The 26,565-nt window shown below is 34.1% G+C and overlaps 1 protein-coding gene across 8 annotated transcripts in view; it reads right to left on the bottom strand.

The window, feature by feature from the left end:
- The window catches only part of VPS13B (vacuolar protein sorting 13 homolog B), a 950,112-nt gene that overhangs the window by 245,467 nt on the left and 678,080 nt on the right, over positions 1–26,565 (bottom strand). For all 8 annotated transcript variants that reach the window (XM_031954131.1, XM_031954187.1, XM_031954247.1 and 5 more), the window contains one exon: positions 9,730–10,420. In XM_031954131.1, coding sequence (XP_031809991.1) covers positions 9,730–10,420 — 691 coding nt within the window. The remainder of the gene's footprint in view (positions 1–9,729; positions 10,421–26,565) is intronic.

Genomic DNA, 26,565 nt, shown 5'->3' with positions numbered 1-26,565 from the left:
TCTCCAGACCATTCAACCTGTAGACTACACCCAGGGAGATTTAACCTACCCAGCTTCGGAACTCCTGCCGTGGAGTCAGCGCTAACCTCTGTGAATATATAAGGTGTAAACGTATATGACCCAACTTTATGAAAATGACTGTCATCATGCTCATAATTCATGTTGATATCTTGTCATCTATCCTGCCACCTTACATATCCCTGAAACCCCAGCTTAGACATTCAATGTCTTCCTTTAGGACTTATAATCAAATCAATAATGTCTTGCGGTAAGAAGCAGCATGTTAATTAAATCTCCTATGGCTCCACTCACCATCCTAAACCAAAAACACACCAGGTTTCTCTCAGAATATAAGTTCCTTGAAGATAGGAATTGTCTGGCTTTTGTATTAACACACTTAATGCTTAGAAGAGTACTAGCCAGATAGTAGGCATTTAATTAATGCTTGCTAATTGACTCATGATGGGAATATCATTATAAGTTCAAATCAGTAGGGCACTAAAGAAGGGGGATGACTTTAAAAGACAGAGATTGTGAATTAGGAGATGTTTAACATTCATGCAATACAGAATATTTTTAAAGTTCAAACTGAAAGGCCATTTCATGCAATACATAACAGTATTTGTATATTTAAGACAAGGATATATGTTAACATTCATTTTCACTTATGAATAAGAGAAACCTAAGATTTGCTTATCATTTGTTATATTACTTTTCTGTGAAGAGGTTTTTATGTAATCCATTTTGAAAAGTTGGAAAGTCAAAAGGTCAAAACAGGCTAGAACATTTGTGCTGAATCTAATAAGTTAGGATTCAATAGGGGGAAAATGTAAAGTCTTAAACTTGAGTATTAAAAAAAATACTTCACAAAACACAAGATGGGGGAGCCATGGATAGATAACAGTTGTTTTGAAAAGGATCTGGGGATTTTAGTAAACCACAAGCTCAACATGAGCCAGCAGTGCAAAATGTCAGGCAAAACAGCTAATGTAATCTTGAACTTCATTTTTTCACCCTTTTAAAAATCATTTATTTATTTATTTAAATGCACATTGTTTTAGGAATCATGTTGGGAGAGAAAAAGCAGAACAAAAGGGAAAAACCATGGAAGAAAAGAAAGAAAGAAAGAAGTTAATCTAGCATGTGTTGATCTGTCTTTCTCCTCCCCCCCCCCCCCCCCCCCCCGGCCCCCCAGCAATTGGCGTTAAGTAACTTGCCCACAGTCACACAGCCAGGAAGTGTTAAATGTCTGAGAACAGATTTGAATTTGGGTCCTCCTGACTTCAGGGCTGGTTCTCTATCCACTGCAACACCTAGCTGCAGCTGTCCCAACACCACCAGGCTGCCCTGTGTATGTTTATTTACATTCAGTCTCTATACTTCTCTTTCTGAATGCAGATGGCATTTTCTATGCAAAGTCTACTGGGATTGCTTTAGATCACTGAACCACTGAGAAGAATCAACCTTTCATAACTGATCATTATACATTCTTACTGTTATTGTGTACAGTGTATTCCTGGTTCTGCTTGTTTCCCTCAGCATCCGTTCATGTAAATATTTCTAGGCCTTTCAAAATCAGCTTTTTCATATTTTTATAGGACAATAATATTCCATCACCTTCATATACCATAACTTATTCAGCCATTCCCCAATCGAACCTACTCCATTTCCAATTCTTTGCTACCACAAAAAAAAAAAAAAAAAAAAAAAAGTTACAAACATTTTTGCACATGTGGGTCCTTTTCCTCCTTTGTGATTTTCTTGGGATACAGACCCAGTATGCACAGTTTGAGAGCCTTTGGGCATAGTTCCAGATTGCTCTCTAAAATGGTTGGATCAGTTCACAACTCCGTCAACAATGCATTTGTGTCCCAGTTTTACCACTTCTCCTCCAACATTTATCATCATCTTTTCTTGTCAATCTTGAACTTCATTAGGAAAAGAAAGCCCACTGTATTCCTGACCTTGTCAGAACTCAACTGAAGGATTGTGTTTACTTCTGAGCACCATAATTTAAGAAAGACACTGATAAACTGGAGACTTCAGAGGAGATGTAGTTCAGTTCCCTGAGTCCCGCTCTCTACTCACTGAGCAATCTTATCTATCTCTAATGAATGGAAATTGAAAAGAAGCAAATTTAGGTTTGCTTTCATTAAAAGTTTCTTAGCAATCAGAGTTGTCTAAAAGTAGAATAAGTGACTGGAGAAGTGTGATTTCTCCTTTGGAATTCTTCTAAATCAGGCCAGGGATGATCACCTGCTCAGTTATATTATAGTGGAGATTCCTTTGTATATGGGTTGGACTAGAGGCCTTTTCAGGCTTTCCAATTCTGGGTTTTTATGAAGATTATGTGATAGCACTGTAACAGGTGGCTTAAAAAAAGCTGTCAATCTGACACAGTTTATCGTTGCTGTTTTTTAGTATTTCTTCATTCAGATCAGTCATAATTATTACTGACCAATTGTTTATTAGTCTTAAAAACTTAAAGCAATCCTGTATAAATTGAAGGTTGTATTTTCAATTTTTATTGCTATCATTTGATTAAAGGTCTAAATTTTGGCTCTTTGGACCTGGCTAAATTCGAGAGACTCCATGACTGTGGATATTACGGAGATCTGACATAGCATGCAAAGAGAGAACACTCAGTAAAATGTTCAAATTTATCACCCCTGATTTGGATCTGGACTTTTTAAAAGGCAACAACTCTTCTAAAGTAGAGAAAGGCCAATGACTTTGGCTAAACATCTTCACATTGCACATAGAGTCATGTTGTTTGAAGAGGACTGGGATTCTACATCACATTGTCTTGGAATCCCAAGTTGTCATTATGCCTTTGCTAGGTAGGTGGATTACAAGAAGCAAGCTACTTTAGTTCTCCTGGGATTCAACTTTTCCTTTTATAAAATCAAAATTAATTGATTATAAAATACCTGAAGATCTCTGGAGAATAGATGCATTCAATATAACTTGTAACCTGTCATTAAAAGTTAATATAGTCTCTTTAAATAATATAGTCTTTTTCTAAAAGAGTGAAACAAAATTCTAAGTTTAATTTTTGTTGCCATATGATTTCCATAAAAAGGAGTATAAGCATATGCAATAATAATTTATGACTTGCATAGAAAACAATAAAATATTACAAGCCGCACTGTATCACTGGTTGGTTTTTTTTTTTTTTTTTAATTTCTTTTCCCCATCTCTTCCACCTCAAAAAGGAAATCCCATTATCTATATAATAACTTCAGTAGTGTCTTAAATGGGACCATCATATGGTCCCATGGGTATGTGCTAAAATTGCTACTGGCTTACTGCCACTCTCGTCATCTTATAAAAAACAATAAATTCTAACTTTGGAAGTGAAAGCACTAAAGAGGCAAAGAAATAGTATTTTTTTTTTCATTTAAAATTTCAAAAATCTCTATTTCTTGGTAACCAAGGAAACAGAAATCAACCACTAATGTTCCATTTAAGGTCACTTTTATTCATTGTTCCAGATGATATATCTGTAGTATAAGATATGGTAGTAGATTGCTACTCTACTGATACTAGTTCCCTCCCATGTGGCACATGTTGAATCTGACCATTCTGTTTAAGTGAAAGATAATTGCAAATGAGTCAGTAGTACATTTGATATACGCTTGCTCCCACTGAGTGCAGGTTAAGTTTGTATTTAGCTACATTATGGGGCTTTGTGAGGCTACATTAAATGTATACTATTGACATCTGATTAGGAGAAAAGTGCTTGATAAATGAGAACTCCAGTAAGGAAAAAAGTCATGTAATAGGAAATGAAGGTGGCAAACAATGGCTCTGTTTACATAAGAGTCTGGTATTAGTTTGAAGCACTGAGAAACTGGTCAGAAGTGTTTACCAAATGATGTTGGGTATTTTTTGGTAAAGAGGATAGCACCTCTTATTAATTCAAAACTTGTCAAGATTACATTTTTAGGAAGGCTGAAGAATTATCTTCATTAATCACTCATTGTCATTACTGTGCTTTTTCCTTAGCTAACTATAATATGTATTTTTGGAAATGATTGTTACTAAATTTAAAAGTATTTATTCTTACTTTCAAACACAAAAATGGGAGTCACTTTGATAGAACTGTGGGGAACTTTCATATTCTTGAATTCAAAATTTAATGATTATGGAATTATATCATTTTAGAGCTGGGAGGGACCTTACAAATAATTATTTTGTCTTCATCCTCCATGTTTGTTGGCTTTAGCCAAGAGCTAAAGTGACTTTTATCAGAGAGGATGATGACAAGACTGCAGAATTCTGATTCTTCTTCTTGAATTCATTTTATGCTAACATGTGGCCTTTTCAAAGGTCTTCCAAAATTAAATAACTGACTTTCCTTTTCAAAAAACTCAAAAATATGTGTTGATGTCTATTTGAATATTTAGGAAATAAAGATGTCAGCAAGCAGATGCCTTTGTGGTTAGAAGGGGGAATGCCATAAAATAACTGTGAAGAGAAACCCAGTGAAAGGTAAATGAAGACTTTCAAAATGCTGGATCACTACTGTCCGAGTAATATGACTTGAATAGTCTTCTGAAGACTTCCAGTTAAGCCCTATATCACAGGAGCTTGGGCTCCAATGGCATAGTGATTATACCTCTCCCCCCATGAAAATGAGCTGGAATAGATGATTTCTGGGATCCTTTCCCCACCATGACATTCTAAGAAGACTCTGAATACAGTTCCTTACTGACTTAAGATCACATTTTCAAATAAGCTTGGGCCAGGCTCACGACTTTCAGCTCCGACTCCTTTGGTTGTTAAAAGGCTATTTAAAACAAAGTCAATTTAGAACACAAGACCTCAGAATTTTCTGTGAATTAGATGAGTTCAAGTTAAAGACAGTAGCAAGGTTCTGCACATATTAGAGTATCAGTGCAATTCTAGCTTCCAATGTTAAACTACCTTTATACAGAAGCAGTGTTATGTCCTGGGGGAAAAAAAGCATTCAGAACTAGGAGTTAGGAGATATAAATTTGAATACAAGCTCCAAAATTTACTACCCATGGGGCATTTAAGCTAATGGGCATTTAAGTTATCTATCTATCTATCTCAGTTTCCTAAGCTATAAAATGGGGATAGCACTACTAATCTAATAGAGTTATAGTAAAACATAGTGCTTATATGTCTGAAAGTGCTATAAAATGGCAATTATTATTTTACCGCCAAAATTGTTTCTCCTCATCTTCCTCATTTTTGTCAATAGACTCACTATCCTACCATCTGTATTTGAAATGTTTGGGTAAATGCCTTATTGCTTAATCATATTTATCTTTGTATATTTCTCTTGACTCTCTGTGTTTGCACTTCAATGTTTCTATGCATCTCTGGTCTTTTCATCACAAATGCTAAGAGGTTCTCCATCTTCCTTAAAAGGATTTTATATTCATTTTTGCCAGGTAAATAGTTCTTGGTTGTAAACTGATATATTTGCCTTCTGGAATACTTTATTCCAAGCTCTGCATTCCTTTTAGTGATGACTGTTAAATTTGATGTGACCTTGATTATGGCTCCTTAGTACTAGAATTCATTCTTTCCTGGGCTGGAGGCATGAACTGAGACCCCATTATGCTTCTGGAGTCAGAACTACACAACTGCTCATTGCTTCTAAACTCACTACTTAATAGGTACATAGCCTAAGGCTCATGACTGCTCCTCACCTTGAAATCCCACATTGACTTGCAGTTCTTTCTCATTTAGCCTTGGCTCTGTGACCTAAAACTGGGTGGTGAGTAACAAAGTTTCCAGTTGACATCAAGATTTGGCCTCTATTTGCTGATTTTAATCTGATGCACAGCTTCCTTCTGATCTCTGCTGCTGTTCCTGGCTAGACACATGCCCAGTGTTTGCAGATCTTTCTATCTTTCTATCTGTGCTGATCTGTGCTGGAAATATGACTTGTGCTTTTTCCCTTATATTTCCTAATCAGGATTTGGTTGTGCATTTTCTAGATTTGCATGGAAATGGTGTTTTTGGAGGTGTGGGGGTGAGAGAAAATCAGCACTTAAGATCTTTTGATACTAACTAAACAGACCAGTCCCACAGCAAGCCAGCCTCCTGTCCCAGTGCAGAAGGCAAATTGCAAGCCTTTGGAACCCTGGCACAACAAGCATGACTAAGACAGGTCACCAAAGTGGGCAAGCCAAAAGCACCTGAAGCCCAATTGTGGAAAGCCAGTGACTAGCCACTGGCCCTCCTGCATGAGAAATGTGGGACAGTGCCTCCTGTGCCTCAGGAGCAGAATTCAATTTTAACAGTAAGGAAACAAGCTAAAAAAAATGATTAACTAACAAACAAAAACAAAAAAACCCGGGCCACAGAAAGCTACTATGGTGACAGAGAAGCTCAATACCTACATATAAAGCCTCAAAAGGGAATATGAATTGTTCTCAAGCCCTAAAAGTTCTCTAGGAAGAGCTCAAAAGGATTTTAAAAATCAAGTAGGTGAGGTAGGAGAAAAATTAGGAAAGGAAATGAGAGTCATGCACGAGCATAATGAAAAAAAAAGAATCAACAACAAAAAAAGAAAAAAAAAAGAAGTAGAAAAATTGAATAAAAAAAAAGTTTGCCCTGGAACATCTAGGTGGCACAGTGGACAGAGCACCAGCCCTGAATTCAGGAGGACCTGAGTTTAAATCCAGCCTCAGATACTTAACACTTCCTAGCTATGTGACTCTGGGCAAGTCACTTAACTCCAATTGCCTCAGGAAAAATAATAATAATAATAATAAATTGTGACATGGGAAAGAAAAAATCCACTGAAAAAAAAAACAACTCCTTTAAAAGTAGAATTAGCCAAATGGAAAAGGAAGTACACAAGATAACTGAAGAAAATAATTCCTTAAAAATTAGAATTGTGTAAACTGGGAAAACATTTTTACATTCAAAAGTTCTGATACAGGCCTCATTTCCAAAATATATAGAGAATTGACTCCAATTTATAATAGTTCAAGCCATTCTCCAATTATCAAGATAAATGGTCAAAGGATATGAACAGACAATTTTCATATGAAAGGGTGCTCTAAATCACTATTGATCAGAGAAATGCAAATTAAAACAACTCTGAGATACCACTACACACCTGTCAGATTGGCTAAGATGACAGGAAAAGATAATGATGAATGTTGGAGTGGATGCGGGAAAACTGGGATACTGATACATTGTTGGTGGAATTGTGAGTACATCCAACCATTCTGGAGAGCAATTTAGAATTATGCCCAAAAAGCTATCAAACTGTGCATACCCTTTAGTCCAGCAGTGTTACTACTGGGCTTATACCCCAAAGAGATCTTAAAGAAGGGAAAGAGACCTATATGTGCAAGAATGTTTGTGGCACCCCTCTTTCTAGTGGCCCAAAACTGGAAACTGAGTGGATGCCCATCAATTGGAGAACGGATGAATAAGTTATGGTATATGAATGTTATAGAATATTATTGTTCTGTAAGAAATGACCAGCAGGATGAATACAGAGAGGATTGGCGAGACTTACATGAACTGATGCTGAGTGAAATGAGCAGGACCAGGAGATCATTATATACTTACACAACGATACTGTATGAGGATGTATTCTGATGAAAGTGGATTTCTTTGACAAAGAGACCTAATTCAGTTCCAATTGATCAAGGATGGACAGAAGCAGCTACACCCAAAAGAAAAACACTGAGAAATGAATGTAAACTGTTTGCATTTTTGTTCTTCTTCCCTGGTTATTTATACCTTCTAAATCCAATTCTCCCTGTGCAACAAGAGAACTGTTTGGTTCTGTACACATATATTGTATCCAGGATATACTGCAACAAATTCAACATATATAGGACTGCTTGCCATCTAGGGGAGGGGGTGGAGAGAGAGAGGGGAAAGAAATATGTATGCATATATTGGATTTAACATATATTTTAACATATTTAACATGTATTGGAGTACCTGCCATCTGGGGAAGGGGTGGGGGAAAGGGAGGAAAATTTGGAACAGAAGGTTTTGCAAGGGTCAATGATGAAAAATTACCCATGCATATGTTTTGTAAATAAAAAGCTATGATAATAATAATACCCACATGTAAAAAATGTTTATAGCAGTTCTTTTTGTGTTGACAAAGAATTGGAAATTGAGGGAATGTGCATAAATTGGGGAATGATTGAACAAGTTGTAGTGTACAAATGTAATGGAACACTACTGTGCTATAAGGATGAGCAAGTAGACTTCAGAAAAACATGGAAAGATTTACATTAACTGAAGCTGAATGAAATGAGCAGAACCAGGAGAACATTGTACCCAGTAACAGCAACATTGTCTGATTATCAACTATGATAAATTGGCAAAACAATGATCTAAGATAATTACAAGGGACCAGTGACAGAAAATGCTGATCCCTTTCAGAGAAAAAATTATGGAGTCTGAATGTAAAACAAAGGTTACTATTTCCAGTTTTTTTTTCTCTTGTAATTTTTCCTTTCTGATCTGAGTCTTCTTTCACAACATGACTAATGTAGAAATATGTTTGTATATGATTGTGCCTTTATAACCTATACCAGATTGCTTTGCTATCTACGAAAGAATGGAGGAAGAGAAATTTGGAGCTCAAAATCTTCCAGAGATGATTGTTGAAAACTATCTTTATGTGTAATTGGGGAAAAAATATTATTAAGTTTTAAAAAATGATCTCTATGGGACATCCAGTTAAAGATGTCAGAGAGACAACTGAAGAGGTGAGACTGGAGGTCAGCAGAAAGGTTAAAGTTGGATAAATAGAATTGAAAATCATGAGCACAGAGATTAATGAATCCATGGGAAATAAAACTCAGGGCAGGAAGATTCAATCACTCAACAGTATTGAAAAAGTGATCACTGAGGAATAAGTTGTAATAAAATAATGTAAGGTGAAGCAATATAGAGAGATAAAGGTCTCTGCCCTCAAGGAGTTTATATTCTAGCCAGAGAGAAATAGATGGTGTTCATATGAAAAAGATGAAAAGTAAAGTAACATATCACTGTATACAAATTAGTATAAGGGAAACATGCACAGAATGACTTCTGTATTCATCATATTAATAGAAAAGAGAACTCCAATGCTGTGAAAATACTGTACTGATAATATACTAATAATCCCACTAACATTTCTGGGAGAAAGAACCAATAAACCAATCTGATAATTTAAGGTCATTTTAAAGAACTTAAAATAATTTTTTCTCATTATTTTAAAACCTGAAATGCTTTTAGGGATTTTTAGATAATCTGCTCTTACTAAAATAGAGCTTGTATTGATTCTTAAATAATAATTGCACAGTACCTTTGTCACATCTCAAGGTTTTTCTTAAATTTCACAAACTATATTTATGTAGAAAAATATTTGATTTCAGATGTACAATAGCATTATGAGTTTTTCACAACTCATAACACATTATGGATTTATTAAGATTTTCTTATTCTATTAAAACACTGGAGCAGTGTACTGCCTTTTGTCTTTCTGAAAATATTTATACAACAAAAATTAGGGACTAGAGGCTAAAATTTAATATGATGCAACCATTCTATACTGTTAAAGTCATGTCCCATAGCTGAATCAAGTTTAACAGTATCTATAGGGGAGGAGAGATGTAATTTTTGGCCTGTTGGCTGTTTTTGTTTGCTAAGTCCTAAAATTTGGGAAATGAAGACTAATTTCATTGTAGCAGTGGTTAACATATTGGCAAATGTGACAGCTCTTACCTGTACATTTGTAGCTAGATGCTACTCCCTTAAGTACAGCATCAAAAATCGACATTTCCACTCTCTGTTTTCGGTGGTGACAGCTAAGCAGCAAAGAAGGTTGGGACACTATGAGGTATAGAAATGGATCTAGTTGTAAGTCCCCAGCTCCTCTTCGTCCAGGCTGTCGAACAATAGTGATACCAAGGGCTTGTCTGGCAGAAGATCTTGTAGATGAATGAAGATTTTCTAATGAAAGAAGTCCTGTTTTTCTTCCAGAAGGGAAAGAAGCACTACTGCTTATGAAGTCGTCGGCTGTCACTTTAGAAATACAAGTCTGGCTGGGCTGTGCAACACTTTCTGATTCTGCTGCTGGTAGGTTTAAAGAGCTCTTGCCGATTTTCTCACTATCATTCTGATCTTGTGCTTTTGCTTTAGGTAAACTTGTACAGGCGTAGGTCATCAAAGAGATTCGACTTGCAGTAATAAATATGTCAAAGGGAATAAAATTTAGATTTTTCACAATTGATGACTGGTGAGAAGGACGTGCAATTCGATGATGACTGGCACCACTACGTTGCTCTATTTGAACAATTCTAATTTTGACACTGTCACTACCAATGCCACTGTCTTGGGCTCCACTACAACGGGAAGAAGTTTCTGTTATACCCCCATCGGGTGTATCCATGCTTTTCTGTTCTTGTTTGGATATCTGTGAAGGAAAATATTAAAATCATTCTATATATTATACTTAGAATATTTCCAGTTGATTGGCAAACAATTACACTAAGCATGATGGAGAAAAGGGAATTATAAAAAAATCTGCCAAATTCAAATTCTAATGCAGTCATCCCTCATGAAAAAAACAGTAAGCGACCATTTCAAAGAAATAATGACTTGCCTAAGAGGGCCAAAAATATACATGGAAGGAAATGAGGAAATATGGATATCTAGTCTCTAATGTACAATTTGGAGTGTCTCTCATCCTCCGAATTAAAAACAAAACAAAACCCCACCAGTATTCATAAGAAACTATATCATTTGAAAAGAGTATCATATTTGTATTTGACAGAAGTAGCCTATATTAAGCTGTGGACAATATTATGTTTAAAATAGTATTTGATAACATAATATCATCCTGTAAGTTCTTAAAGTATATGTATAAAAATCAATTTTCCCCAAATTATAAACATATTGGAAAAATATGTAACATCACTTATAAATATTATATATCAATATCTGGAAATATGTTTTATAGTAGTGCAGGTACTTAACACAGTTATCAAAGGAAAATTTAGCTATTTAATGCTGAATTTTTCCTTAGCACATTCATGTTATTAGCTTTCCCCAATTTTTTTTATTCCATTTCTCCTCCATCAATTAACATCTCTATCCATTCCTACTTTAAACAAGCCCTTATATATAACTATGAGAGGAAAGGAAGCAGGAATGGCTTGGAAATGACCTGTATAAAGAGAGCAGCCATAATCCAGGAAACATTATACCAGTATAACCCACTAAAATATGTGCTTTTAGATACTTCCTTCTAGTTCTTTCAAATCCCACTTATAATTACTGTTCAAGGTCTTGCATTTCCTTATTCTCTCATTAAATTCTCACCACTTTTTTCCTCACCCCAAATTGTGATGTATTTATTTTGTGTATCTCCTGTAATCACTTTTATGTGAACATATTATTTCCCCCCCTCCCCTAAGAGAATATAAGTTCTTAAAGGCAGGAGAGCTCATTTTTGTATCTCTCTCTCAAGTGCATTGCAAAAATATAACATAACAGATTAATAAATGCTTGTAAATCGATTGACTCACATTCAGTTTCTCAGATTATAATCAACTTGCTTTTAAAGGGCTTAAATGTAAAAGTGTTTTTGGGCTAGGAATGAAAAATGAAACAGTAAAGTAAGTTGAAACTTCTATGCTTAACTGATTAAAAAAGGAATACTTTTAAGGAAAGACAGTTTTGCCTTCAAATGGGAACTTTGATATAATTATTATTTTTGACATAAAAAATTCAAAATTACCATATTTAGTAAAAGAAGCACACAAAGGACTAAATTATCCTCCATCATAGTTGTGTTGCTATCATGGATCAGGGAAGAGGTTGAGGTAAGTGGGATGAGATAATTTATAGAACTGTAATCATTTTACCAGCAAACTATTTTTAGTAAAACTAGGAAAATTACAATCACATTAACAGTATGATTTTTAAGCTTTTAAAACTGACATTACAAATACTCAAAATTTATCTCTTCATATAGTACCAACCCTTAATTTTCACATGTGTCATGTGAAGAGCAATAGCTAGGGCACAAGCTAGGGCACAAGGATCAGATGGGCTCGTTTGAAGCATGTTTCGCGAATAGCCTATATATACCTTGGTCTCATTGTGATAGACAGGTGAGCCTGAGTCCTCAGTGGCTACACTAAGCACACAACAGAGTTAAAAGGCCTAAAAAGTTTGAAGTAACAACAGATGGCGTTTGTAATCCAGAGATTCAACCTTACCAAACTCCTTGATGTTCAACTCAAGAATGAGAATCATTAGATAATAAACTGCTGGCCATTTACAAGGACTATTTACTAGGGTAGGGAGAAGGTGTATAAGTCACATCAGTAGAAGTATTTATGTATCCCTGAAATATAGAAATATGCTTAAAACTAAAAAATACTTTGGTTTAATGTTATAGCAGATCCCAATCATTCAAATTTTGTAAACTTCTGGGACATACTTGGAATGGAATTTTTTATTCATTGAAAAGTAAGAACATGTTAATGACTTTAAAAAGATCCAACTAGCTATCAGTATATTAGTAGTAGCTTTTCTCCTTCTGGTTAAGGCAGCATGGTCTAATGGATGGAAAGCCAGCCCCTTATTCAGGAAGACCTGGGTTCAAATCATTTAATTCATTGGTGCCTCTCATTTTTAATCTTACAAAAATTATAGAGTAGGTGTTGATCTGCCTTAGCAGAGAAAGTCCCTCAGTGAGAGCTCACTACTGCAATAAAATCACAGAATCAGTTAAAAAAAAAATTGTAATCCACAGCTATCTTTATCTGGGGTTCAGAAACTTAAAAATATTTTGAAAACCAAATTTTAATAAATTTAGTTTCCTTGGTAATTCTATGTTTTTTTCTTTTCTGCTTTTAAAAAATAACAACAACTCACATTACTCTGAAAAAGGGATCAGACTTCACTAGACAGTCAAAAAGGGTATGGTATAAAAAATGCTCAGAACACCTGATATAATCTCTTTCTTATATAAAATGAATTTAGTGCTACCTAAAATGGTTAACATGAAAGGATCAATCATTTATAAAGAGAAGAAAATACAGTACCTATTTTAAATTTCCTAAATATTTCATCAAATATCAGCTGTTAGGTCACTGTTAAAACTTATTAAAGGTTATGGCCATACTAATCTCTAGCTGCTATTAAGTAGATGGTTAGTATGAAATAAATAAGCAGCAAAAGGAGTGTAGATACTACTCACAATGCATAGATTACTGTACAGAAGTCAGTTGGAAATGCATCCCAGTCACATTCCAAACAATATGGAATTTGACCCAGTCATCCAGAAATGAAAAGCTGTGATTTTCATTTTTAAAAAATCATGGCATACTCTAGACTTAGCAGTCTGATTTCTAAAAATGTTTGCTCAAAACCAAGATTAATTGTTTTCCCTCACTGCAAAAATATTTTCATAACTGAAATAAATAAGCTATAACTTTAAAGACATAGTCTTAGATATTGAAAAAATCTGCTGATGTGTTACTAGAGCACTGCAGATATATCTGTTACACTGAGGAGCACTTGGCCAGCTATTGAATAAAGTTTTACAGTTAATTAAATGTGCCTGGCCATAAACTTGGGCATCAATTTACCATTCCTTTGTGGAGAAAGAAAACTTCACAATGTAATAGCTTTAAAAAGACCTTTGCTTTACTATAAGCTAAAGGGACTAATAATTTAAGTTGTCAAAAACACCAATATTTGCTTGCTGTTAGTGACTATAATAGAAACATTTATCATAGGGCAGTATTTGTTATATCAGTTTTACTCTTTACATAACCCATTTAAAATGAACAATAAAAGTTTTCTTTAATTAGCTACTGGTGTGCATTAACATGATCATGATTAAACCATAAAAACCAACTGTACATTACTCTGGTCCCCTCTCCCATATGTTTTAAATTATTCTAGTTGAAAATGTACTTTGAGTCCCTTTTAAAAGTTCGACCTTCTGCTTTCAGAGAATTAAATGCATATTACTGTAGTGGAGAAGATAATGTTTCAGACCTCCAGGCATATATTAAACACACTGGCAGCACATTAGACAAAATGCTTGACTTATTAGATACTTCCTATTCTAAACAGTGTCATCAAAGGCTAAAAACAAAATCCATATAAAAGCTGCACAATGCTTCCACACAGAACCTGTGCCAAAATCCCTGTACTTTCCAACTAATGAGGAAAGGATGTGTACTCTTAACATATGAATGTAAGATTTTCCAAGCATTCACTTTAGGAAACTGGGCTATTGATTCCATATGGCTTATGTTAAATGAAACTGTATTGGTAAAATAACCTTTAAGATATCTGGCATGATAACTGTAATTAAACAGTATTCAAAGGGCTAAAACAAAGGAGAATTTGGTTCCACAATAGCTAATTAAAATAAAATGAAAAAACACAGCATGTCATCTATCAAGATAAATTGTTATTGTTTAAGAACTATTTAGATACTGTTAAAATATACTTTTAGATAAAATCTGAAAGGCTTGGAAAAATATTTGTGGCTTAAAAATGGATAGTTTGGCGAAGAAAAAAGTATAAGACTGAAATTTTATGCGGAGATAACGGCTTTAAGGCTTTGAGCATAACCAGATGGTCCTTAAACTGCAGGAATTCTACAGTTTTCTTGTCAATAGGCTTCAATGGGAGGAGGTTTTCAATAGCTAGGCAAACATGTCAAGCTAATAGTTTACTTCTTAGATCATCTTTGTGCATTTTCCCATCTCATAGTTATGTAGCTCACAGATACTAGCCACCATGGAAAAGGTGATGAAAGCTCTACTAGTAGCTAGGGAACTATGGATAATTCTTTCTTTTCATGTACAGAGGTGAGTTTAGCAGTTTAACCTCTAGACTTTGGAGGAGTGGAAGTGAAGAATGAGGAAGCCATGGGCAGTTGGTATAATATATGTCTAAAAGGTCAGACTTGGATGACACTTGTGTTCAATAAACAGCAATATGGGAGAAAATCTCAAATAAAACTGTTTTTCCACTGTATCTTTGGTTAAGTAATTCTATGGTAGGGTAAAAAGAGAAGTTTGATAAGCTGGTCTTAACCAATTCTCCTTAAGAGAAATGTCAAATAAAAGGATCAAGTTTTGAAAGAAAAAGTAACTTACTACAATAGGCAGAAAATTAATCTTGTTAATATAATTATTTTATTATGCCAGCTAACAAAATATTTAAATATTTTAATTGCAATTCTTTATTCATATTCTTTTCCATTTATTTGCTAAAAACCTTATCATCTACACTAAACAACCCCATTTGCATACTTTTCCACCTTCTAATTATAATTATGGTTATATAATAGTAACACTGAAGCAATATTTCCACTGCAACAGTTATTCTAATGTTGATCAAACTATCTTCAGCCAATTATGAGATCATTTTCAACATCACATAAATTATGGAAAAAGTCACAAGTGTGAAACCACAGAATCAAAGTGCCAATCACATCTGGTTCATCACCATGACATTTGACCTAATTTTATTACTCTTGCTTAAAACATGATATTTTTCATGGCCATAGGCATCATGTAATTTACAAAATCAACTATTATAAAGAGAATAAAGCCAAGGATTTTTATTTTATTAGGATGACAAAGAAGATGCTTTCCAATTTTGAAAAAGTTTATGTGCTCCAATTATCAAAACCTAAAGTCAAAATACCTGAAAAAGTAATTCTAATTACTATCCTTCAAAAAAGCTGAATACTTTCTTTTGTTGTCTGCTGTTAACAGACAGATTCTACATTTTTAACTCTACAAAAATACAAAGTCATTCTGAAAAATAGAAACATTTTCCTACAATATAATAAGTCAATATTGTTAAACAAAGAAGCCAAATATAAATTTTAGTGCTAATGTTAAAATGATATAGCCCTCCCTTTATTCCCCTACTTCCATGTCATACTCTAGGAGAGGTTAATACTAATATAGCATGTAAGTATCTAAAAAATAAGAATTGTGAAGGGAGAATAAATATATTTTAAACTAAACTATCTCTTTTTGTGTCATGGGTCCAACTTTTTTGACTGAAGAAAGAAGTTTTACTCACCCCTGCACATTTGTGTATTGAATATGTACACATACATATACACAAAACTAGAAAGCAAAGACTTTTTAATACTATATTTCTCCCAATTGAATATTCTATATAATCGCACATAACCATAATTATTCCCAGTTGGATGTAAAAGAGAATTTTCATAATAATGCAGTAATTATGTAAAAGAGCAGAACTAATGATATCCATCACTTCATAACAGATAGGATAGTAAAGAGTACTACTACAATTTCAAATTTCCTCTTTCATGAGTTAAATTTTCTGGTTCTTTGAAGTCCCATTAAGAGGCTACTTACTAGGGCTTACTAACTATCAGTTCAACTATTCACATATTGGATTAGTGCTAATAGTACAACAGAAAAAATAGGGCCATCTCAGAGTTCTATTCTGTATTTTATTGGAGTCTGTGTTTGGTCTGTTGTACTAATTTAGGTGGTAAATCAACCAGGAAAAAGCTAGGATTACTGTTAAGTTGGTACCTAACTCATTTTCATAGAGTGAAACAATCTGAATTCATGTATACACGTACATATAATGTACAAATACACAGTCTAAAAAGAGAGCTAGGATAAAAAGCCCTCTACTTATTTAAAATTATGAATACACAATTCTGTATTTCAAGCATTTTCTTGAATGAAACATGATATACAGAATCTTATATCAGAAGCAATCTATGTTTAAAACTAAAAGAGAAATAAATTATTCAGTTGTGTTTGAGACAAAATTATTCAGTTTTATTTGAGATTTTAAAAAGTTTTTCAGTTCAGTTTTGATTTGATTTGATTAGGTTAATGAAAATATTCTTTGATATGCTTGAATTTTCCAAGAAATGCCTTTATAGTAGAAACCAACAATGACCAACTTTAAAATTGTCATGATATTAATTTTTAAAAACAAAGCAGCTACTGTATATGTAAGGCAAAATTTTCACTAAAATTCTAGATTCATTCCACTGCTGTCAATGCGGAAAGCATTTTGTTGCCTGTGGCTGCTTAAAAATTTTCAATGGGATTAAATCAGCTGCAAGTCCTCATTATACCAGGGTATACAATTGGGTCTAAATTCTGTGTCTGTTTCTCATAGAATTCTACTCAAAGTGACTTGGATTGGCTCCTTCAGAGCTCCTCTGATTTTACTAGAAACAACTGTATCATATCAGCCTCTCTCATAAACTTCCTCTGAGATTGGATCAGTTCTGAACCTGAAGCACATGAAAGTTTGATATGACTGTACTGGCTACAAAAATCACCAAAAATCTGAATTAAGCTGTTGCAGGAAAGCTGAACTAGAATATGATCATTAAATGATATTCCAGTGGCCCTTTGACCAGGTCCATATCTGAAAGTTTCCCGCTGGCAAGTAGAAACTTACAAATATGTATCTTTGATAAGAAAATTCTAGTTGAACTGTAGAAGTAACTCCTGTGGGTAAAAAGTAAACACATTCTTATCACATATCCCCTACTGAAACCCATAAATGTGCATATATATAACTTTGAAGAATCATAGGGTGAATCATAAAGTTAAAATTCAATGTAGAATTCTTGGAAACTTTAAAAAATCAAGTATTTTCCCAAAAGACAGGATAAATAAATTTTTTGTGTGTGAATTTGTCCTGAAAATGGCTTAGAAAAGATATATAAGAACTTCTGATTCATTATTTGCTTTGATATGTCAAAAGTTAGTAATTTAACAATATTATATAACTGATTTACATTATTCTTTTGATTAAATAGAACAATAGTTCTGTGAACTGCAAAATTCATTGAGCTGAAGTAGATACCTTTTTCTAAATAATATACCAGTAAAAATTGGATGTTATCTTTGGTAAACTTCTTTTGGCACTACAGAGCTTAAGGATGTCTGGATGCCATTTATCTACCAAGTTCCACTAGTTCTTTCAAAGCTTTCCCGAATAGGCAGAGAAATGCAGTGACCAAAGGTCAAGATAAATCTGAGAAGCATCTTTTGTATGTACTTCTTTCTCAAGCAACCGTTTTTTTTCTCTCTACAGTCACTAGGCTACACATATAGCCCTACACAAATCGTTTTAAGTCTTCAGTTCTTGAAGATTGTCATTTTCTGAACTAAGATTAAAAAAAAAAAAAAAACCCAGAACTCCTGAGGGTAGATTTCAAGAGCCCTTCAAAAGTTAATTATGTACCCCAGAAATTTTTTTCTCTCATTTCTGACCAGTGAATCTCCCTATTTCATCACACAGCCTTCCTTCTCACTCTGTGCAAATAGTCCCATATGCATATTTCCTCAGGTCATTTCCATGGATGTGGAACAAAGGAAAAAGGAGATTCAATTTGATCACTCTCAAATGACCAAATCTGTGATAAGATTCTTATAGTGATATCTTTTCCATGAAAAGATATAGTGATATAGTGATAGACTTAGTTCTTAAGTCTCATCCCTTAAGAAGTCTTTTTTCAAGAAACTCATATCTAGATACAAATGAATAAAAGCTAAACATGACTGTGACATTATAAAGATAATAATACAAAGCACATATCTTTAACCTTATGTTTTATTTTTAAAATTTTAAATTATTTTTATTATGTATTTAGTAAACACTAACAAATATGAATATCTCAACGGACAAACTACAGGAAAGAGAAATGAATATGAAACTATGAAGTTTATCTCATAGTTTTTTTCTTTTTCTTTTTTTTTTGTTTTTGTTAACATAATTTTTGTTAAACTATGTAATAGATTTAATAACATAAAAATTCTTCCACAAAGTGCTAGCTACCCTCAATGCTTTGCTATGGCACACAGGTGATTTTGGCTTCCAAAACGCTTTTCCAGTGAAGCGTAAGCTGGCAGGCTCAGCATACCAAAAAAGCTTTGATCTGTTTCTAAGGCCCAACCTACCTAACTATGGCCACCTGGTATGAATTTTTTGGCCATGGAAAATCATGAAACAAAGAAAAAGAAAAAAGGAACCTCTTGAATCTCTGCAGTGACAACGGCAGAGTGGTGGGAAAGAGGGCAAAAGATACAAAGAATCATATAATTTTTAGGCTGTTAACACATTTCAGTTGGACTAGTGGTACTCTAAATGTGAAATCTATGTTCAACAACCCACAAGTGAATGCATTGTTGGAAGAATCAAATCTTTTCAATCTTGGCATTCTTGTTGTAAACAAAGCCAGAAGAAAGAGAAGCTGTTGCTAAATGGGAGGATGGCTCTGTGGGATTCTTAGGAGAGGTAAAGAAAGGTGAAACCAGAGAGGATTTTATCATTTACCTACAGGCAACAAAAAACATTTACTGGACCATATGGTTATCATATATTGCAGTCATAATGATGAGTATCTGTACCATGAAAATAGCTGCTGAGGATGAAATAGTAGAGAAATTGTAGGAGGACCTCTCGATCAAGTCTATGTAAACTCCAACATTTGATTAACACAAAGGTGAGAAAAGTTGAGCATAGGGAGAAAAAACATGCGCTATGGCACACAGGTGATTTTGGCTCCACATCTATAGAGATAATTAATAGGTTGCAAGATAGGTGGTTCAGCAGATAGCATATTGAATCTGGAGTGAGGAAGAACTGAGTTGAAATGCAGCCTCAGACACTACTAACTGTGTGGCTCTGAGCAAGCAAGTCATTTAACCTCTGTAGCTCAATTTTCTCATCTGTAAAATGGAGAAAGTAGAACCAACCTCCCAGAGTGGTTGTAAGAACCAAAAGGAGTAATATTTATAAAATGTTTAGCACCGTCCCTGGAATTTAGTAAGAGCTATAAAAATGTTAGCTATTTATAATTATGATCATCATGATCTCTATAGAGCTGCTCCCTTGGGTGATAGCTATGGGGGCTAGGCTGGAAACAGGACTGTTACGTGGTAGCATGGAAGGGCAATTCTATTCTTAAAGCTCTTGGATGTAGGGGTCCTGAGCCATCTCCCTTGTGATCTAGAGAGGTGGTGGTTTGATCAGCTTGACAAATTGATTAGCCAGAGCTATATTTGGTAGTTGGTCTGCAGTTGGCAGCAATGGAAGGGATGCTAGGCCCTGTTTCCTGAAGCAAGAAATGGTCCCCCTTTGATGATGGTTATCAGATTCAAGATAGAGCCAAGGCTGGGGGCACTATTATTCTATGGCTAAAAGACAGGAAATCTAAGGAAGAGCTCAGGTTAAAGAGAAAAATTCCTTATAGATAATGAAGTCTCCCAGTTGCTCTTGTTTGGGGAAGACAGAATTGACTGCATCAACATCTAGAGCACTGTGAAGTCTCATTCTAAAGCAAATAATCTATTTTATACAGGAAGGAACTAATGGAGAAAAATGCCATCTGCTCAAATTTAAACATGTCTTTATAGGAACACCCTAAAAAAAGTCCAACAGTATTCACATTTGGGACAGACCGCACAGATAATCAAGTTGAGTCCAACAGGGAGGAAGAGAGGAGGATTGAAACTGCAAAGCTTCTTTATTGACTCTTAATCTTTCCATGAAAGCAAAATCCTAAATTTTCAAGGCTTACATTCTGCCACCTTTGCTACATAGCATGTGAATATAAGTACATCTGAAGAACTGAAAAAGATGATCCTGCAGAGGTTAATGGGGAAGCACAGGTAGAAGGTAAAGGGAATAAATGGCAGAAGATGAGTTGGATAAATAGTGTCATGGAAATATGCAATATGACTTGAACAGACTTCGAGAGATAGTGAATCTCCACTGCTACCAGGAAGACATGGGAAGAGGGTAAGAGTAAAAAAGATCATAGGTAAATAATCAAAAAGCTTTCATAAAGCACTTACTACTGTACTCTGTTCCAGAAATACAAAGGACAAAGTTAAAGAAGTTCCAATTCTCAAACAATTTATATTTAAAAGGGAAAAACAACAACTACAAAATGTACATAAAATGAATATAAAATAGTTTAGAGATTAAATATATGAGCAGCTAGGGGGCTCAAAGATGTCTAATCTGAGATCTACCAGAAGATTTTAAAGTTCTCATAAAACATATCTCATTGCAGGACATTTTCACTTACTTAGATATCCTAATTCATACCAAACATATTTACTTTCTTTAATTAAATTAAATTTTATTCTGAACTTAAGAAATAAAACAAGCATTTCCATAATATAGCAAAATAGAAAAAAAAAGATTTTCACATGAAACTGGAAATCAGTAATGTACAGCTTGTTATTCTTTTAAAATATATAATAACATTATATAACCTTTTCCCCCATTTTTTAATTTCCTATCACCCATCCTAAAGAATTGATAAAAAATTTTTTTCTTGATTTATCCTAGATACTCACAAAAAGACACTGCATCCAGTAGATTCATTATTTGGTAACAAAGCTTTTATTTATTTATTAATTTTTTTGGCCATGGAAAAATCATGAGACTGGAAAAAACAGACCTTAATCCTATGAAGACCACTTTTACTTTTGCAGTTAACAACAGCTTAATGGTGGTAGAAAAAGGAGCAGAGAGTAATAAGAATCATATGGTTTTTTATCATCAATAAGTGTTCATTTGATTATCAACACAGATGGATGTTGAGGTAGATTTAGAATTGAAAGGAAAGAGAGCAGTTAGACTGGGAGAATATAGTGCTTGGAAGATCTGAGGTCAAACTGTTTTTTAAAAACTTTTTTGGCCATGTAAGCTTGGACAAGTCATTCAACTTCACTCTGCCTCACTTTTCTCAAGTGTAAAATGAAGATAATAACAGCACCTACCCTTCCCAGGGTTGTTGTGAGTATAAGGAAAGAGAAAGGGAAGAGAATAAACATTCATAGAGTGCCTAATATGTGCCAGACCCTGTGACTTGATCCTCACAACTCTGCAACATAGATGCTATTATGATGATGATGTCTATTTTACATTTGAGGAATCTGAGGCAAACAGATGTTGAGAGACTTCTCCCGTGTCTAAGACCAGACTTGAACTTAGAATACTGTACTTGGAGTCAGGAAGACCTATCTATCATGCTACCTAGCTTCCAGAATAGAATGAGATAAAATCTGTAAATCATTTTACAAACTTGAAATGCTATATAAGTGTGAGCCAGCTATTGTAACTGGTCCCAAGTTTATCATTTCAGCAAAGGCACACTTCAAAAATATAACCACTTACTGATCTTGCCATATGGGCAATGAAACCTGGAATACCACTATCTCTAAAGAATAGAAGATGAACAGAAAGCAGAGGACAACAGAAAGGAACATGGTTAGTGGGAGAAGTCTGCAACCATTTAGGAACAACAAAGAATAGGGATAAGGGATGTCATCAAAGAATTGTACAGTAGAGAGAAGATGGGCTGGTGATGTGGTAACAGTGAAAGATAAGAGATGGATAGCCAGATGACCCACTGGTACCTTCAAGATATCGGGAGAAAGAAAGAAAAGACTCTGGATTTTTGGGAGTTTATAAATGGAAACTGCACAAGGCTAGTAGGAATGGATGTGTTATGAATCTGCATTGTTAGAGGCAACTTGGGAATCAATAAGATTACAGTTCTCTTTGGGAATCTTCTTCCCAGAAATGAAATTTTAAAATTTTGGAATTATCCCTGTTCCTCTCTCAATAGCAGGCATCAAGTCCTGATGATTTAAAATATGAAGGATTATCTTCATAATATCTCTCTTACATCTTTCTTTTCTTTCCTTTCCTAAAACAAAGTTGGAAGGGATCATCATTGTTAATAACACTCTAGATTTAGAGCTATAGGGCTCTAGAAGTTACCTATTTGAAACACCACTTCTATAGAAGAGGGTTGTCACTTGTCCAAGGTCGCACAAATATCTTATGTGCTAGAGCTAAGCGGTGCACTAAAGTTTGTTCTAGTAAAAATTAGATTTTTTTTGGGGGGGAAGGGATCACCTGGATTTGAACAAAATTTCATTCTACAATTCCATTTGCTAATCTTGATACTATAGTATAATATGTACTTTCCCATTTCTTAAGATGTACCCTTTGGCTATACATGAATAAGCAATTTACTTTATTATCATTTAGCATATATATGTATATAAATATGTACATATATAATTAAAATCATATTTGTAAAAGATTCTAAAATTTCAAACAAAAAAATTTGAAATTGTCTGTTTTGGGCTGCCATGTTTATATTAAAGGAATATAGAGAAAAAGATATTTTTTTCTTTTTAAAATCATATTTTCTTTTTTCTTTTTAGAAAGATAATAACTTCTTATTTTTCAAAATACAAACAAAGATAATTGTACATTCACCCTTGCTAAACCCTATGTTCTGAATTTTTCTCTTTCTCTGCCTCCTCCCCCCTCCCTAGGCAACAAGGAATTCAATATAGGTTAAACATGTGTAATTCTTCTAAACACATTTCTACATTTATCATGCTGCATACGAAAAATAATATCAAAAGGGGAAAAAATGGGAAAGAAAAAACAAGCAAACAACAGAAAAGGTGAAGATACTGTGTTGTGACCCATGTTTAGTCCCCATAGTCCTCTCTCTGAATGCAGAAAGCAAGAGAATATATTGATTTCAAAATAAATCACTTTCTTTTTAATGAACCATATCTGGACATCAGATCCTTTAATTCTCCTACAGAAATATGAGTGATACTGTAAATTTATATTTTCAAATGCACTAAAAAAATTAACAAATTGACACTTTTAAATCTTCCACCAACTGATGGAGGCTAAATATTAATTGTGGTCTGCTTTGAATATTCAAAGTTATTAACATAATTCATTTTTATTATACTTATGCTTTTTTAGCCTTCAATTACACAGTAGCCTTTGCCCTTAATTTTGAAGATTATTTTGTTAAGAAGCTAAAATTTAACAGCTCTTTATGCAACTATTAACAAAAATTCAAAGTAAAATCAAAATTTAAAAGTTTGCTATTAAAATTGTAATTGGAACAGAGAGGCTTGTCTAGAAAATTCATCTTCAAATAGTCCTGAAGAGAATAATTTCTGTTTTTGGCAATGAAATGAGTGATGAAACAAATATTTTTCAACAATGGAAAGACAGTAGGACAGTGACTCAAAATATTGGCAGATATTTTGTTTTGATAGTTAATGCAGTACACATAATGTCAATTTATTTCATTCTTAAGAATAACTGTAAGAATGGCAGTAATGAATTTTCAGGACTGGTTACACCTACCAGAAAAGTGAGGCAACTATTCTAATCATAGTTTCACAGGCATTTTCTATGAGTTTACACTTTTGGCAATCCTCTGTGTCATCAAACTACAAACTCAGGGAAGTAAAAAAATCTTACAAACAAAATAATGCAGGGCTAAAAAATGACCCCCAGTACAAAGACCTAATACTGTTTCCGCTCCAAGAAACAAACTATTTTATGGGGGAAAAAATGCTTACTACATTAAAAAGAAAATCAGGCTTTAATCCAGGAGACATTCAGAATTATGTTGGCCAAAACATTAGAAAAACATACTGTTAAGCACAAACCTACATGGGCCACCAAATGACAGACACGACCTAATCATGACCTTTTGCAATCTCTCTCCCAAGAGTCTATATGATGTATTGTCTGGGCAAGTGAGCTCAGTTGGTTACAGAACAGTGCTAATGAATCCAAGGTTTTGGGTTCAATCTCCTTTTGGGCCAGTTAAGTTAATTATCTTACCGAGAAAAACTGTTTCATAGACACAGCCAATGTTCCTATTTCCTGCCAACAGTTTTCCAAAGAATGCCACTGGTCACACTACTCACGGAAAACATCAATAGTATTAAGTCCTGTTGACAATAAATAGACTCACCCTTATATGTGAAAAGCTGCATCTTCATAAAAGAATCAACCAAACACTATTACAATGGATTACTTAGCAAAGGACTGGCTATATTTTTGTTATGGCGACTTTTTAAAAAATATATATTATATATTTATAACACTATTCACTTTGGAGTTTGACCTACCTAAGAGGAGTCACTGCCTTGGTTATTGACTGAGCATACTTTGCAAGGCTTGGGGGTTGGAGACTTTAATCAATCAACAAGCATTTATTAAATGTCTACTATGTTTAGTAAGAATATCCCAAGAGACTGTCTAGGGAAGTTGAGTTGAATCCAATTAAATACACATTTACTAAATGCCAACTACGTAAATATTAGGAGGGAAAAGGTAAAATAAATAAATAAATAAAAGACAATTTCGACTGTCAAAAAACTTAACATTATAATGGGATGACTCAACATTCATTGTTAGCAAATACAGTGATATAAAATAATCTTTAGAGGCAAAGAGTGCTAATAACTAGGGAAATTAAGAAAGGGAATATAGGAGGTGGGGCCTGAGCTGTGATATGTCAGGCATTTTAGGAGGCAAAGGTGAATCAATCAATTAACAAGCATTTCAGGGAAAGCATTCCAGACGTGGGGGACCATTTATGGAAAGGCAGAAGGAGATGAAGGAATAGCATTTATGGGAGGCGACATGCCCCTATGATTGGTATGGAGAGTACAGGAGGGAGAGTAATACTGAATTAGACTGAAAAGGTAGGTGATAGGTAGTAGGCATATAAAGGATTTTTATTACCAGGCTTACATGTTTATATTTTATACCAGAAGCTAGAGAGCCAGGGAAGATTTCTAGGGACTGGGGACTCCTAAATACATGATTTAAAAATACCAATTTGGAGGATGGATTGGCAGGAACATCAATTAGGATATTAAAAGTTACTCATTTACTTAGGCTATGATTTTTTAATCAGGATCTATGGACTTAATTTTTTGGTAGGCTTATTTTAAAAAAACATTTTGACAAATGTATTTCATTATACGTGGTTTCCTTTGTAATCCTAAGTATTCTATTTTATGCATTTAAAAATATTATTCTAAGAAGTGGTCCATAAATTTCACTAGATTGACAAAGTACAAAAAGGTTAAGAACCCTTGATTTAGGAATTCTGCTAATCAAAGAAAGATTTTCACTATATAATGATCTTTCCATAAAACAATGTATTTGCATATAAAACTCTTTTGTTAAATTTTCTAAACCTGCAGATTGATGAAAGTTGGTCATTTAGGTGACTAGATCTAAATTAGCAAAGTGTTAAGGAAATGGGAAACAAGCCAAAGTTAGAACACATAAGACACTCCCTGCTTATCTTTTTTTTTCTTCTTCTTAGAAGTATATCATTGTCTACATTACTTCTACATTTGGTGGATTATAGCTATGTTTGTTTAGCACTTGGAAAAAGGCAAAAAGGCCCAATTATTTTGTTTCAACAAATTATTCTGCTGGACAAAAACATGGCCAAACTTTGACATGTGTGCCCATTAAAAGTGTTTTGTTACCTCTTGCAGAAAACACAGGAAGAAAGGAAGGAAACAGGCAATTATTAAGTATCCACAATGTGCCAGGTACTCTACTAAACCCATTACATATATCTCTTTTAATCCTCTGGGATTAAAACATGGGAGGTAGATGTGATTATTATGGGGCAGATAGAAGTTAAAGGATTAACCAACAGCCACACAACTAGTAAAG

This window comes from Sarcophilus harrisii, chromosome 1 (assembly GCF_902635505.1).
Source record: "Sarcophilus harrisii chromosome 1, mSarHar1.11, whole genome shotgun sequence".
Taxonomy (NCBI): Eukaryota; Metazoa; Chordata; class Mammalia; order Dasyuromorphia; family Dasyuridae; genus Sarcophilus; species Sarcophilus harrisii.
The sequence above is the reverse complement of the archived record's forward strand: the minus strand, read 5'-3'. Positions and strand labels throughout refer to the sequence as shown.